Below are 16,066 nucleotides of genomic sequence, written 5' to 3'. Positions count from 1 at the left end.
ACATGTTCATTAGATTAAAACCTGTGATATTAGAATTTGAGAGGAAAATAAAAAACCACAGAAATGTAATCAAGGATTTCACCTGAAGCTCACAAAAACTGCAAAGAATGCAACTTGTGAAACTAGGAAAGAGAGCATATAAATAGGCAAGCAGTTTGAACTACCAAAGGAACTGCCATTACATGGAAAGGTATATGACAAGGACAACGTTGAAACAATTGAAACTTGGCAAGTCATGCATAAAGTTATCTGCACATTTCACTGAAACAGCTGAGCTGGGAGGAGAAAAGTGAATTTAGTGAGGTTTAAGGGACCTTCAAAGATGTTTATGAGAACGCAATTAAGAAGCAACAGTTCGAAGAAAGCATGTTTTATGAGAAAGAGACTAATTATTCTACATGAAACTGCAGAATAAGTTATGGATGATGGGTATGGTGGGGACTACAATTGTTATATATTTGTACTGTTGTCGATGGAACTTCGTTTTTGGCCATGCTAGTACACAATGGATTCTTAATCTACTATAATTACTCATAGACGTTTTCATGAATTCATCAATCTAGACTCATTTTTTGGTCAAAAACCATTGGGATTCTTATGAGAATTCTTTTATTTCATACTTGCTGGGGCTGGAAGAGATGGTTTTGATATGTTAAACTTTTTGAATTTATTAATTAGTTATACTTTCAGAATTTCTTGTTCTTCATCTTTTAAGAAGAAATGTCAAATCATGTCTTTGAATTTGTTTGTTTCATTAATGTCACAGCAACTCATCGGTGACTCTGATTGTGATGCAAGAACTATACTCCAGCCAACCATAATGAAAATCCAAGCATGAATTTTTTTGGGAAACAAGGTATTTTATATGCATCCCACAATAAAACATAACAATCACAATAGAAAAAAAGAATCACAATGAATTGAGGAAACTAGTTTTTGGTTGCTAAACTTTTCTTAGTTCATATAATGCTACCACCAAGTTCTTTCGGATTTTGGTTGCAACCCATTGTAAATCCATCTCTGTTTATCCAGATGATTCTGCCTGTAGTTTCTGTCGGGGTGGAATCCGAAGCCAAACCTTCATCATGTCATATGCCGCGAATCCAACTGCAACTGAAGGAACAATCTAACAACCAAATTGTAACACACAATTAGCAACTGAAATTGGCAATTATGTAAAAAAAGCTCAAACTGAACTGTAGACAACTCTCCATCTGTATCCTACAAGTACTAAGGTTTATTGTTTCTCAACAGCTACGGGGATAAAACTAGAAGCTATGTTTAATATTATTGTTGAGTACTACATAAAATACCTTAATGTAATTTATGCTCAAGCCTGCAAACAATTGTCTCCATCCTTGATTACGGACAATACTAGTAAGCCCTTCGTATGTGTTCCTATATCTTGTATCACCTTGAATTGTTGAACACTGAAGAGTTCCAACCTGTAGGGCAACATTTCCAAAAATTACATTCCTGGATGCGTCAATCATGTTGACATTATCAAGATGACACAATGGCAAATATATTGGGCTGAATCAGACGACTTCAAGACCAATTTATTTAACCAGGTTGTTTTCACACACACACACACAGTACTTAGCACAGTACACATGTACCTCAAAACATTTAGAACATCCCAAAATGGATTCCATGCTAATAATAACACATGAACGAGACAACAAAATGCCAATTTTTTAACAAAATAGAGAATAGCCATTACACTTCCTAGAAAGTAACAGTTGGTATTGTACAATACCTGCATCTGTCTCCTTACAACATCTAATGGGTACGTGAAAGTCTGCCCAAGTAATCCAGCCAGTGCTCCACAAGAAAGATTCATCACAATGGACTTTCGGTGCTCTTCCGGAACACGTGTCTTTATTTCCTCATAGATGTAGAACTTTAAACCAGCGTAAGGGAGGATCCCAGTCAGTGTTGGACCTATGTAAGAAAAAAGTTTCATCAAGTCCAAGCACATCTAGCAAGAAAGTAAGAGCGAAATGAAGCAACTTCATTAAAAGAATTTCAAGATTGCATGTTGAACTAATGAAAATCTCTATTATCATGGAAAACTGACTTTTGACAGGAAAATAGCAACGAACATGCCATTATGAGAATAATGCAAGGAACTAGGAGCCATTGTCAAATCTATTTATTCTTAAGTTGTAACAAGAAGCATTAAAAACAACTGCCTACATACCTACACCTCGATATAATCCACGAACTCCCCCATCCCTGTAAACACGTGTCAGTACATCTGTTACGCCACTATATGCAGGTCGAGGATATAAACTTTTCATACCAGAACCGAATTTAGATCTAGTGTCACCAACCTGTTAAATCATAAAAATTAATGAGAAAATTAGAGTAAAGAACATTCATTTCTTTTATTCATTCCAATTTATCCAAGGAGGCAAGGAATGGTTGCCTTTGTTCCAAAAGAATAAACTCTTTGCTGCCACAGGTCTATTACAAAAAATCTTCCTTAATAGATTTGATTAAACTAGTGTAAAGATTAGAATTAATTTATTGTAAATACCAGCAAGCCAGATCAAACTCACTTTCAAAAACTGATTTGAACAATATTTATGAGAAACTACGGTATTCTTATGAGAACTTACCTGATAGGCAAGTTTAGCACGAGCCAAGTCCAAGGGATAAGTGCACAACACTGCCGTTCCTCCAGAAGCAGAACCAGCTAAAAGATCTACAACAGGTCCTGATCCCAAGAAAGAATAGTTATCTAACATCCAACCTCGGTACTGCTCATAAGTCATGAAATGCAAGGCTGCATAAGGAATGATCCGAATAACACTGGCTCCGTTTCCTCTGCGGGTATGAACAGTCATGAATTAGTCTAGGTTTTGTGGGAGGGCAGAGAGAGGAAAATGGTGAAATAATCTGTGGACTTACTTATAAAACCCCAAAACACCTTCATGCTTTAGTACCTTCCTTAAGGATTGATACACCCCAAGAGATTGGAAACCATCAGTCCTTGTCTGCACGATAAAGAATCATATTAAAAAATGTGAGTAGTAATGTGCATGAAGCAGAAAATACTGGTAGAGGGATGAAAAGGGAAACAAAGTAAACATATCTTGACAAACATCCAACTCCAGAGTAACATGATAGGGATGGCAAAACGGAACCACCCATTGAATTTCAGAACAATCCACCCCGAATGGAGAGGGTATGAAGCATTTCTGGTATTTGCATGGCCCGCTCTATCCCAATATTTTAAAATAATATTTAAACTTTTAAAAGTATAAAAAAGTAAATGATATATGTGTTAAATGCAAAACATTATTGGAAATAACTAATAAATATCAAATGAGATGAAGCGGAATGGTTATGGATGTTGGTAGTGGTTTTTAAATTTTAACATCCATGGCGGAGCGAGGCAAATCATGCTAATGATTGAGTGGCAGTAGATTTGGCAATAACTATCTTTTACCATCCGTAGTAACATATCATACAACTAACCCTTAACACCATTGTAACCAAAACCCATGTTGCAGGAAAAATCCATCAGCCAAAATCATCACTTGATTCTAAGAGGACTACTCTAAAATTAGAAAGTAACAACTTTACAAAACCTAAAAGCAAGCAAAACATGTAAGTGAGCATTGCAAAATGCTAAAATAAGAAACACCAATTTCGGGTTAGCATCTATGAATGATGTTAATATATACCAGCAACACGGAAATATCAGGTAGCTCACCTGCAAGAGTATTTTAATCCGTTCTAAAGGTGCAATGGTAGTTTTAGCAAAAGCTCCAGCAGCACCACCAGCTATTAGCTCTTTGACATAAACAGGCAAAGAATCAATGAAGGAAACCTCAGCCCGTGCACTTGAACCATCAACAAGCCCCGCCATATTTGTTGTCAATGTGGAGCCTTGAGGAAAACCCATCTCCAAACAATCCAAACCCAATGTCTCAAACCAAATAATATCACCAATATCTTCCACAATTCAACAAATCTATCAAATTCCAAATTAACCACCTTGAAGCTTGAAGAACTCTTTATCCCATCTATCTATTGGGATACAAAACGAAAACGATTTCTTTTCAAAGGGTAGTACGAGTTTCAATGGCCTGAGACCATCTAAATCAAAGCCAGACAGGTTCACAAGCCGATCCTTTCCTTCAACAGAAACAAGATACATCCAAAGATACAAAAAAAAAATCAGCTATAAAAATACTTCTCCCATCAGATCCATACGATAAAAAGCTTCAATACCCTCAATCTAGATTTATGAAAAAGTCGCCTTTAAAGCACCCAAAGGCCAAAGCCACCACTTTAACCCTCAATTACTCCTCAAAAGCCAATCACTTCCGATGTGGGATTAATCCAAAGGCGGTTTAGAAAATAAAAAATCCCAGAAATTATAAATATCAGGAAAAAGAGTTAAATCAAAGGAGAAAAAGCATGTAAATATATATTGGGTAAAAACCAGAATCCAAAAACACCAATTCTCCTAGGATGTTTCCTTTTTGGGTTTTTCTATTTCTTCCTCTTTGTTTTCAAAATCTCGAGTTTATTTCTTTTTGAAACTTCAAAGTTCGAAGGGGCTTGTTTTTTATTTTTTGGGGTTGCAACTTGCAACTTTGAATGGGAACAAGTCCTATGTGCTTTGACTGTAAAGTTGCATTAAGGTCGGTGGATCGTCAAACGAATACTGTGGTGTGGTTTGATGGCTTAATTTACGGCTCAATCTCCTAGGAATTAGTAGAAACAGATCAACCTGATTTTTCCCATACAACAGCAACCATTTTATGCCTTATTTTTATGAAACTAATAATTAATATTATCGCAATTGAAATTTTTTAAATATACGAAACAAAAATTTAAAAAAATATATAAAATAAACTTGGTGAATTTGGATACACTATTGAGTGTAGAGCAATGTAATATATTTAGTCTATTTTTTTATTACATTATAATATTATTATAATATTTAATTTTATTATCATCATTATTTTTACATTAATTATAAATAAATACATCACCCGTCCAAATTAATTGAAAAGAATGATTAAGGATGATTTGTAAACTGTGTTAGAAATTAATTCAGAATGAATTTCTATAACAAAAACAATTCTTATTCCCTTTTTAACTCTTTATTATTAAAAATGTGTTAGGATAATCTCATCTAAATAAATGATTGATATATGAATTCTTTTATATAATTTAATAAATGAATTAATAATCATCTTATTTATACTTTTTTTTCTAATTTTCATGTCAATTTTCTATATGAAATTATCTATTTGGTAATTAAATGGTAATTTATTTATTTTACAATAAAAGCCTATCAATCTTGAAAAATAATTTAGAGAATAAAATAATTTTTAAAGGTAATGTAAATAAAAAAATTTGAGAAACAATTGATAATAAAGTAGCTTGTTATTCGGACAAAATGAAACCTTTATTTTAACATTTAACATTCACATTTATGTAAATACTACTAAGTAGATATCTCAAATAATAATGAAAAAAATATTTTTCTGATGATGGAAACAAAACTAATTAAATAATGTTAAAATATGGTTTTTTTTTCTAATAATTCTTTAGATATTATTTTGAATGAAAATCACTTGCTAATTCATATATTTATAGTTGTAAATATTAGTTTTAATTGGTATATAACTATAACACTAATTAAGTGAGAATTAATCGAAAATAATAAGAGTAATATGGATCAAAGTCTAATTAAATGATAATAATTATTAAATTGCTAATGAAAATATTATTAATAAATAAATAAATTTATAAATTACCATTATATCGATATTATCTTCTTATATATATAATTTTAATCTCACACATTTAATTTTTATTAATTATAAAAAATGGATTTTAATATTATTAATTGTTACAAAATTATATTTATTTAAATAAAAAAATTTTGAATTTTTTTTCAATTTATCCAGTTATATTTAATAATTTTATAGATTTATAATTTCATTAATTAATAATATATTATGTAATTTTTTAAGTAGAAGTTTTAAAAAAATATAACAAACTTAATTAATTTCACATTAATATACCATCATATTAATTAATATTAATTTTATTATTATCACATTAAAATATTAATAAATTATTTTTCTAATTTAAAAATAAGACTATTCTCGTCAGTTTTGGTTTATATAATTTTTTGTATTTGTTATGTAAATAGTAAGGATAGTAAGAGTGCGTTTGGTTCGCTGTATTGGATTAGAGATGTATTAGATTAGAAGTGTATTGGATTAGAGGTGTATTGGATTAGAGGTGTAATAGCAAATCAACTGTTTGGTTGAATGTAATGGAATAGATGCGTAATAGTAATCTTGTGTTTGGTTGAATGGAATAGAGGTGTAATAGCATAGTGGAAAAAACTAAAATGACTAGAATACCCTTAGCATAAATTTATTTTGGTAAATGATTATTGTTATTGTTATTTAAATTTTAATAAGATTATTATTATCAATAATAAATATTTTAATCATATTTAAACATAATTATTATTAAACATATTTTAATTAAAATATATAATTTAATAAAATTCTTAATAATTACCAGAAATTTGTTTTGGTAAATTATTATTGTTATTGTTATTTAAATTTTGATAAGATTATTAATATGAATAATAAATAATTTAATCATATTTAAACATAATTATTATTAAATATATTATACCTAAAATATATAATTTAATAAAATTCTTAATAATTAATATTCTTATATGAATTTACTCAAATCATAATATATTATATGATACTATAAAAGATAATTTGAAATAATTAATATTAAATATATTTTAATTAAAATATATGATTTAATAAAATTTAAAATAATTATAACTAATAAAATTTAATAAGTAAGAATTGAACTCTAAAAAATAAAAAAAACATAACCATATCGAATTATCATCAAGAACTCGATTGAATTTACAACAATTCTGAATTAAACGGAAGTACTGCCTCAATATCTCACTTTCAACTAAAAATATAAAGCAAGCATTCAATAGAAGAAATTCAAGCCGATACAATATCTCTTTCACCTTGCTCTCAACTCCAATTGGCCTTCCATGAAACCGATTCTTCACTTCAAACAAAATAGCTCACCAATCTAGCAGGAAAACGAATACTGTCCAAAGTTGCCATTGAAAATAACCTCCAACTTCATGTGTCCATTCCACAAGTTAAGGGAAAAAGCAATCTCTGCCAATTCTGGATTTATATGATGCATTGATAAATCAGGAAATAGAAGGCCATGAGGTAAGGTTGCTAAAAATCACAATGAATCAAAAGTAATTTACCTCTCCAGGAAGGCTAAATTGCCAAGAGCACATGTTTCCTCTAAAGCACCAAAAACCAGAAGACATATTTGTTGACAAGTTGCAGTACTGCCTCAAGATCTTAGTTCAACTACAATATAAAGCAAGCATTCAGCAGAAGAAATCAAAAGCTTACTTGTTCCTCGTTTTCAGCAGAAGGGATAGGATCATCTCAAAAGATACTGGTTTTTATTTTCATTGCCACATTACGAGTTTGTATTCTTTGAGAGTTTCTAACAATTCTATGCAATACCAAGATGCAAAAGATCGATAGCCCAACAAAGGGGGCGGATGATCATTTATTTTTCGTTCTCAAAGCGGAACATTCATCATCAGTCTTAGATATTCATCCATCGAAACTCAACAACAAACAAATTATTACCATTTACCATAGGTGAAAAAAAATCTTTGCAACCCACACATCACAAGACTTCCACACAAAAGGTAAGAACACAAGGAAGTGTTGGGGAAGCTCATTAGCAAGTTTGTTATAAGTAACCTATGAACATTTAAACATGTCAATGCTCAAACTCGCTCACTACTACCTTCTGATTCCATGGCCTTTAAACTTTCTGCCATCATTTGATCTCTGTTCTGTCTTTGTCTTTCTACAGCAACCATATACAGGGCTACATAAGAACTAATTGTGAATTACCAGCAAGAACAAGGAAACAAGATGAAGTTTATAATTCAAGAGTGAAAATAATTCAACAAAAAAGTGAAAATAATCCAATTTATCTGTCCGCATCTATCCTTCCTACAATTCACCTTTTAACAATTATAGACCTAGTAAGAAACCTATAACAATCACAAAAGGCAGCAGCCAAACTTTACCTTTCCGGTAGGGAGCCCACTCATGCTTACGCAGATGATGTGGAGCATCAAGTGGAGGCAACATCCCAAATTTCAGCATAATAGATGGCCTAAAACAATAATTAGACCATTAAACAAATAAGAAATTAGGTTAAAAAAAACTCATTGATCCGAAAAATAGTAGCAGCATGAGCAATTTGACTCGCCAACTGAAAGAAAAAGGAGAAATTAAATGAAAATTTGTAACATAGGGTAGAAAGAGTGAAGAGAAACAGAGGGATTTTCCATTACTCGAGTGGCGAGCTCGAGAGACTGAGCGTTGTCGACGATAGAACCAGCGATGGCTACAGTGACAGTGGGGATATCGTCGGCTTTTTTGGTTTCACTGGTTGAGAAGAAGAAGGTCGACTGGTTGAGAAGGCAATCGAAAGAGTGGCAGAGCGAAAAAGAAAAGAAAGGAAACGGAGGGAACAAATCGGCAGCAAAGAGGCATAATGGACTGGGAGGAAATCGGCAGAAAACAAAAGCAAAGAAATAAGGAAGGAAATCGGATGAAGGAACAGAAGAGAAACAAGGGGATGGGGGGAGGGCAAATCAGGGAGGTGATGCTCAATCGGTAGCTAATCTGGGCAAAGAGGGGGGAATAGAAATCGGTGGTTTTCACCGATTAAGAAGGTAATGGATTAGATGCGTATTACCAATACATCAAACCAAACGACATGTTAGAGAGGTATTAGGTGGGGCCCACTGATTAGGGGTGTATTGGCTTAGCCAATACACCAAACCAAACAAGCTGTAAGTTTTTTTGTATGCAGTTAAATGACAAAAGAAACATGATAATTTGTTGGAGAAAAAGTGAGGGTGATTTTGACTTATTTTTGGTTAAATCGTGGAGGGAGCTCGCCCAATCTATCCTGGCTATCCAAACGGTCACGCTATTATAAGACCAAGAAATACCACAAAAAGACCCCACCACTGATCCAACAGAACTTTGGATATCCATCGACATTATTATGCTTGCCTTCCCCAAATTAGATCACCATTATCAGATTCAAACATAACTTCATGCCCAGAGATACACCAAGCCACAACGTTATGGCTTCCCCCACCCTAGCAAAAGGAGCAAAAACTTGTGCACTAACCTGCCACTGCTGCAATTCCGGAGCAACCAGTGCCAGTAAATAAGATGCATCGTAGTTCACTTTGACCATTAAAACATGAGTTTTCCAAAGTTCTACTGTCATTAAATCTTGATACAATAATAATCCCAATGAACTGAATGTTCACCGTTTTTATTATAAATCCAAACAATAGAAACTTCAATGTGTGAGAGACCAATCCAACTCACTTTCACGAGTTTAGCCTCTAATTCAATGAACCATTACTCCACTTCAAAGTTATCTCATTCCGAATATCATTACAAAACGTAACGTGTTAAACTAAAATTTTTATGCCTTAAAATAATGACATTATATACTATATTATAATTGTTTCTCTTTAATTAATTTAAATTAATTAAAATATAAATAATAAAAATTATATTATCACTAATTAAATTAAAATAATTAAGTAATAATATTAAATAGTTATTTTTGTCCTTAATTAATTAAATTAATTAGTGATAAATAATAAATAAAAGAATTTAAGCTTTGTGAACCATTCATCTGAAAAAATTACATTCCACAAGAACTTCTTGTACTTGAAAAACTAGAACTATAAAAGGGATTACTTCCAAGTCATTCTACACTCATTCATAAGTTGATGAAATTCAGAAATTCTTTGAAGAAATCTTGACAAACACCATATCAATTTTAAAGAAAAATTGTCTTCTAATCTAGTTCAACCGCAAAGAGGGAGTCAAAAATCATTGCTAAAAAAAGCCGCATTTCGATCCGGTTCAATTGAAAAAAGGAGATTCAAAACCGTTTCAAGATCAAGTCATCATGGCACTTGAAACAAATTGAATCCTTTCAAGATCAAGTTTAAACGACCCTTGGATTGAAAACTGTTATAGAGTTATAATAAAACATATCATAACCCGACCCGAAGTTCGACCCACTCTGTTAACCCGATATCCGACCCAAAAACTGTAACAGCCTAATTTTCAATGGTGTCGGAACAGTGATTCAAGATCACTAAATCAGACAAATGAGTAGGAAATATTATTAATTTAGTGAGTATAAGTTAAATATGAAGTTAGGAAAAATTTTGAAGTAGTGAATAGTGTACTAAAAATAAATATTAAAATAATTAGAATCGAAAACGAGTTATCGAGACCTCAAGAATTTTAAATCGAGCCATAAGTATTTATAAAAATATTTATGGAGTGTTAATAAGTCAGTATTAAAGTTTCGTCAAAAAATTTTAAAGTTCTGATAGTTAATTAAACAAAAAGGACTAAATTGTATTAAATGCAAAATTGTGGGAAATAATTAAATAGCTTAAATGATAAAAGAAAGAGAGTTTAAAATGAAAATAGACCAAATGTCTCTTTGGTCTGGACGGCAATGACATGAAATCAGCAAGAAAATAAGGAGAATTAAGGGCAAAATTGGAAAATTGCAAAATTTACTTAATAAAGTTAGGACTAAAGTGGAATTATCTAGATTTCTCTTTATTTTTCTGCATTCTCATCAGAAAAAACACCATAGAGGAGTTCCCTTAAGCTGGTTTTTCATATTTTTACTTCAAGTAAGTTCAATTCTTGATTATTTCTTGAAGTTTTTGTGTTTTTGTGACTTTTACAACTAGGTCCACTTGTTAAATTCATTAGTTTTTGATTCTATGAAAGAAGTTGAAAGTTGCTATGAATATGTGCTGGAAGTATATGATGATTTGGCATGGAATTAGAGCTTTAAATTGTTTATATGCTGATTTTATTGAAAGAATTGAATAGAAAGTGAATGTTTGGGACCTAATTGTAAAAGAGTTTGAAGTTAGAGTTTTATGTAGAAATTTTGAATTTCAATAGTTATGAAATAACTTATAATGTCTAGGAAAAGTATTAATTGAGAAAATTATCTTAATTGAGGGGTTAATTGAGCAAGGACTGAATTGTATGAATTGTAAACTTTGGGGCAAAATGGAAATCAATATTTTGCACTAAAACTGTTTTGGACAGCAGCAGTAGTCTAACTTTGAAAAATCACCAAAAATTGTAGAAATGGAATTAGAGGATGAATAAAATATGAAATTAAAGCTTATTGAGTCTAGTTTCTTATAGAATGGAAATGTAAATCATGAGATATGATAAATTTTGTGACACAAGGTCAGAATGATTTTGGGTTCCCCTGTTTTGACTTTGTAAAATCATCAAAAATTGGATAAAAATAATTAGGGGCTTAAATTTATATGTTTAGAATCCTGAATGAGTCTATTTTCAAGAGAAACAAATGGGAACATCATTCGAATCCTGTACAAGGAGATAATTAATTTTTAGTGAAGAAGGGTCGGAACTGTCAGACAGCAGAACAGGGGAGGCTTCAATAAATAAAATGTATTAATTGGTCCAACCAAAAATTATGAAACTTTTATGGTAAGAAGATATGTGAGTCTAGTTTCAGGGAAAATTAATGGATCTTAATTTTGAGTTCTGTAGATCCAGATATAAATAATTTAGTGACTACGACATGGGTGGATAGTCTGAATATTCACATAAGTAATTAGTGAAAATTATGGATAAGGTTACTTACAAGTATGTTATTTATACCAAGGATGTGGATGGAGAGGAGGATGAGGAAAAATATATGAATGACTCGAGTATAAATTAAACACATGCCCGATTATAATCGATAAGTGTTGGATTAGAAATGATATAATGTTTTATGTGGAATATTTATTATGAAATTATGATTATCGTTATAATACAAAATTTGTACTTGTGAGTTTATATGGCTAAATTTTAGTGATTATTTGTTAATTTTATGAATTTCATGATGTGTTATTTCATATGTATTGATGATAAAATCGTGACTAATGTAAAAGCATGAAAATTGAATAAATGATCAAATTGAGCATTTCAGTTTAGTGACAAGATGAATTGAAAGAAAAGACCATGGTTGGACCATGGCAACAAGTGATAAGTGATAGCTTCGGCTACACTTATCTGATCAAGGACAAGTGAAAGTGATAAGTAATAGCTTCGGCTACACTTTTCTGATCAAGGACAAATGACAAGTGAAAAGTGGTAGCTTCGACTACCTGATCAGTGAAAAGTGGTAGTTTCTGCTACCTGATTAGTGAAAAATGGTAGCTCCGACTACCTGATCAGTGAAAAATGGTAGCTTCGGCTACCTGATCAGTGAATAGTGGTAGCTTCGGCTACAAGTGACAAGTGATTTCTGTATAAGACCATATCTGGGATATGACATCAGTGTGATATATGCTACTGTATAAGATCATATCTGGGATATGGCATCAGTGAGATATGTGATTTGTGTAAGACCATAGCTGGGCTATGGCATCGATATGTGATATGTAATTACGTGTAAGACCATAGTTGGGCTATGACATTGATATATGAAGATGTGTAAGACCATAGTTGAACTATGACATCGAGTAAACGAAGTACTCAATTCCGTAAAACGTTCACTAATTTGACAAAGTTTGGTAAGTGTTACATGGAATTATGTGATACAGGAAGTACAAGTTGATAAGATATGAGTATAGAACTTGGTTGATAAATAAATTCATTTGTGATTATATAATTGTTCATCTTGAATGTACTGTCTCTATGTATTAATAATTCAAACGTATTAATGAATAAAGTTCTGACATGGAATAAATTGAATACGAGACAAATAATTATGAAATTGAACTCGGAATTCATGAAAATGACGGTTATTTATATATGGAGGCATGAGACATTGGTATATGAATATGGAAAATGTTTGATAAATGTGTTTATTCATAATTATGGAATTATATACCTCATGTGTAGTATTTGCATAAAGATGATATTTCAAATACTTTGGTTATTTAAGCTTAAATATGAAACAGTATGAAATCAAGATAAGTTGTTATAAAAATATATTTAGATTACAGAGATATGGCTGATATATGTTGTATGATTACATAACGTGAAATTGTGTATATATATGAGAAATTTAATGAGAAATGAGCCCATACACGTTTCTTGTTATTTATATGAAATGTACGACTGACAAGGGTGATGAAGTTATAAACAGAGAGTTACACGGGTTGAAAACACGGGCGTGTGACTTTCCAAAGTGTGAAAATTTTCTAAGTGTTGCAAAAGTTTCATATGTTTACGGTTTGGTCCCGAACCACCCTGAATGCATGTTTTGGGCCCCATAGACCCATATAAGGGACGTTAAACATATGTATGAAAGTTTTTAATTTAGAAGAAATTTTATGGATGATTTTTACATGATTGATCATATTAAGTTCGGTAATGCCTCGTACCCTATTCTAGGCTCGAAATACGGGTAGGGGGTGTTACAAAACCCCCCCTCAAATACATTTCCAACGACACTTTTTGGGGGGTCTGCTCTCCAAAAAATCCACTTCTTTTCTCCTCCTTCTTCATTCTCATTAATATTGTGTATTAACTATTGCAACAGTCCATTTTTCAGTGGTGTCAGAAACAATGGTTTCGAGGCCACAAATTTGACAAGTTAGTATTTACAAGTCAATTATGATTTTACAAAGGTTTTTGATATGATAATTTATGTTATATGAATGATTAATTAAGTTTAAGTGGTAAGACCCTAAGATTAAGTGGTTTTAGAAAATGAGGTATCAGGGCCTTGTTTTTATAAACCAAGCCGTAAATACTTTTATAAATATTTACAGGGTGTTTTTAAGGTTGTATTAAAGTTTCATTAAGAAATTTTAATGTTTCAATAGTTAATTAAGTAAAAAGGATTAAATCGTAAAAATTGAAAAAGTCAATTGCTATTAATTTAAAGGTGTTAATTGATTAAAGAATTATAATTAGATGGCTTAATTGGATAAATAAACCACCCTCAAAATAGTGTGACGGTTTAATGCTTTAATTTCTTTTAAATTTTAATGTTTATTATATTATTATATTATGAAAATAATGAATAAAAGGTTAAAAAAACATAAAAATATAAAAATATAAAAACAAAAATTATTTTTCTTCTCTCCCAGCAAATGTCACCATGGAAATGGAAATTGAAAAGATTTAAGCTTCGGTTCTTCTATGGATGATGCATGGTAAGCCATTTTTCATCTATTTCTAATAATTTTTATATTTTTGAGATTGTCGCAACTAGGTTCAGTTAGCCCGTATCTTCGTTTTTGAAACTGTTAAAGATTTTGAATGTTTCTATTGATAAATCTTTGTGATTTTAGATGTTCATTGATTGATTTAAAGTATTGGTTGTTATTTATAAGTATTTTATTAAGTGATTTTGATGAATTTACCGATTAGGGACTAAATTGTTGAAATAGTAATAGTTCAAGGGTTTGATATGAAATTGTTGCAAAAATGGGCTGAAATGGATGCTATTGACATTAGGCTGGTATAAACTTTCAATAAAATTGGTTTATTGCATGATTAGGACATAGGGACTAAATTGAATAAAAATGAAAAGTTGAGGGTAATTTTGTAAAATGTCAAAAATGACAAAATTGCATAAAATGAAGTAATTTTTCTTTCTACATTATTGAATTTAATAAAATTATTAATTTAGATTAAGAACGAGTGGAAAATCGAAAAAAGGAAAATTACCAAATAACCTCTTTACTTTATCATTTCTGCAATTTAGCCAGGTAAGTTCGTATGAACTATAATCACTTAAATGTTGATTAAATTGAATGTTTAATGTGATGTTCTAATGTAAATGAATCAACATATATATGTTATGTATTATTATGCAATTTAGCATATAAAGAAACGATGGAAATCCAACGACGTGCGATAGCTATCGAGCCCCATTTGGACCTTAGGAATTCTTAGGATATAAATGAAATGTCATTAGGGTTTCCATGTTTCAGGTGCTGGTCTTGAATGCCCTATCGATGGCTGAGGTATTGCATTTGTTGCGGATACTCCACAATTCATGTGAGTAGCATCGTGTAGCTTACATTCTGACCTACAGCCCATGTGAAAAGGCCCATTTCACAGCTCGTGTGAGCAATGATGTAATGGATAGGAAAATTTACGATTATATGTTTAGCACACTTCGTGTGAAATATCCCACGTATCCGATGATATTCTAAACGGTTCAACGGGTATGAAACAAAAGGAACAGTAAGCATTCAAATTACTTATATCATGAAAACTATGAAAAGAAATGAAAAGGAAATGTTGAGTGAAAGTATGTCTATGTTAATGAAATTGATGATTTAAGGTGAGATTATTCATGTTTAATGGCTTACCTTATGTTAATTCAAGTGAATTATGAATTGATGTACTAACATGTGTTATTGATGATGCTTAGGCTTGTGCCAAGCTATTGGTTGGATTTTATTATGTTAGTTTTAAAGATATGCATTGCAATGGTAAGTGTCCAAATGGAAATATGCTTATGTTCATGAAAGGGTGGTAAGAATCAAAGTATGTAATTTCTTATGAACGATTTATCATAGAGTTGACTTCAAATGAGTTATGTTTAAATGCAGTAGCTTGTGGCTATGGTTGATGTTCATGTTTATGTCTTGTGTGTTATGCAAATGAAACGGGTTAGAATAGGTAATGAAATGGTAAGTTCATAGTAGAGATGTAATATGATGAAATAAGAAGATTGTTGATTTAAAGAACTTACTTGTAAGGAAGAAATTTACTTACTCTAGATGCGAGTTTACTTATGTCATGAATAAGTACACTAATTCGTGAATTGATAACGTAATTAAGCTTATGCTAAGTAATGGAATAGTAAGTAAATGAGATGGTTCATTGTTTTCAGAAAAGGTTAATGATTATGTAATTCAACTTAT

The 16,066-nt window shown here is 31.3% G+C and overlaps 1 protein-coding gene and 1 long non-coding RNA gene across 2 annotated transcripts; both read right to left on the bottom strand.

Annotated features, from left to right (window-relative positions):
- Positions 1-821: 821 nt before the first annotated feature.
- Positions 822-4,747, bottom strand: LOC107962863 (mitochondrial carrier protein CoAc1). The gene is made up of 7 exons (XM_016899418.2): positions 3,725-4,747; positions 2,917-3,002; positions 2,625-2,832; positions 2,204-2,336; positions 1,760-1,944; positions 1,314-1,445; positions 822-1,126 (listed from the first exon to the last, which is right to left on the bottom strand). Exons 1-7 carry the CDS (start codon positions 3,914-3,916, stop codon positions 1,025-1,027), a joined length of 1,038 nt encoding a protein of 345 aa, XP_016754907.2. The 5' UTR covers positions 3,917-4,747; the 3' UTR covers positions 822-1,024.
- Positions 4,748-6,890: 2,143 nt separating this feature from the next.
- Positions 6,891-8,481, bottom strand: LOC107919003 (uncharacterized). Its single transcript, XR_005928517.1, has 2 exons — positions 7,310-8,481; positions 6,891-7,220 (listed from the first exon to the last, which is right to left on the bottom strand). It is a non-coding gene; the product is annotated as an uncharacterized lncRNA (long non-coding RNA).
- Positions 8,482-16,066: the final 7,585 nt, after the last annotated feature.

The sequence above is a fragment of the Gossypium hirsutum genome, chromosome A06 (assembly GCF_007990345.1).
Source record: "Gossypium hirsutum isolate 1008001.06 chromosome A06, Gossypium_hirsutum_v2.1, whole genome shotgun sequence".
Taxonomy (NCBI): domain Eukaryota; kingdom Viridiplantae; phylum Streptophyta; class Magnoliopsida; order Malvales; family Malvaceae; genus Gossypium; species Gossypium hirsutum.
The sequence above is the reverse complement of the archived record's forward strand: the minus strand, read 5'-3'. Positions and strand labels throughout refer to the sequence as shown.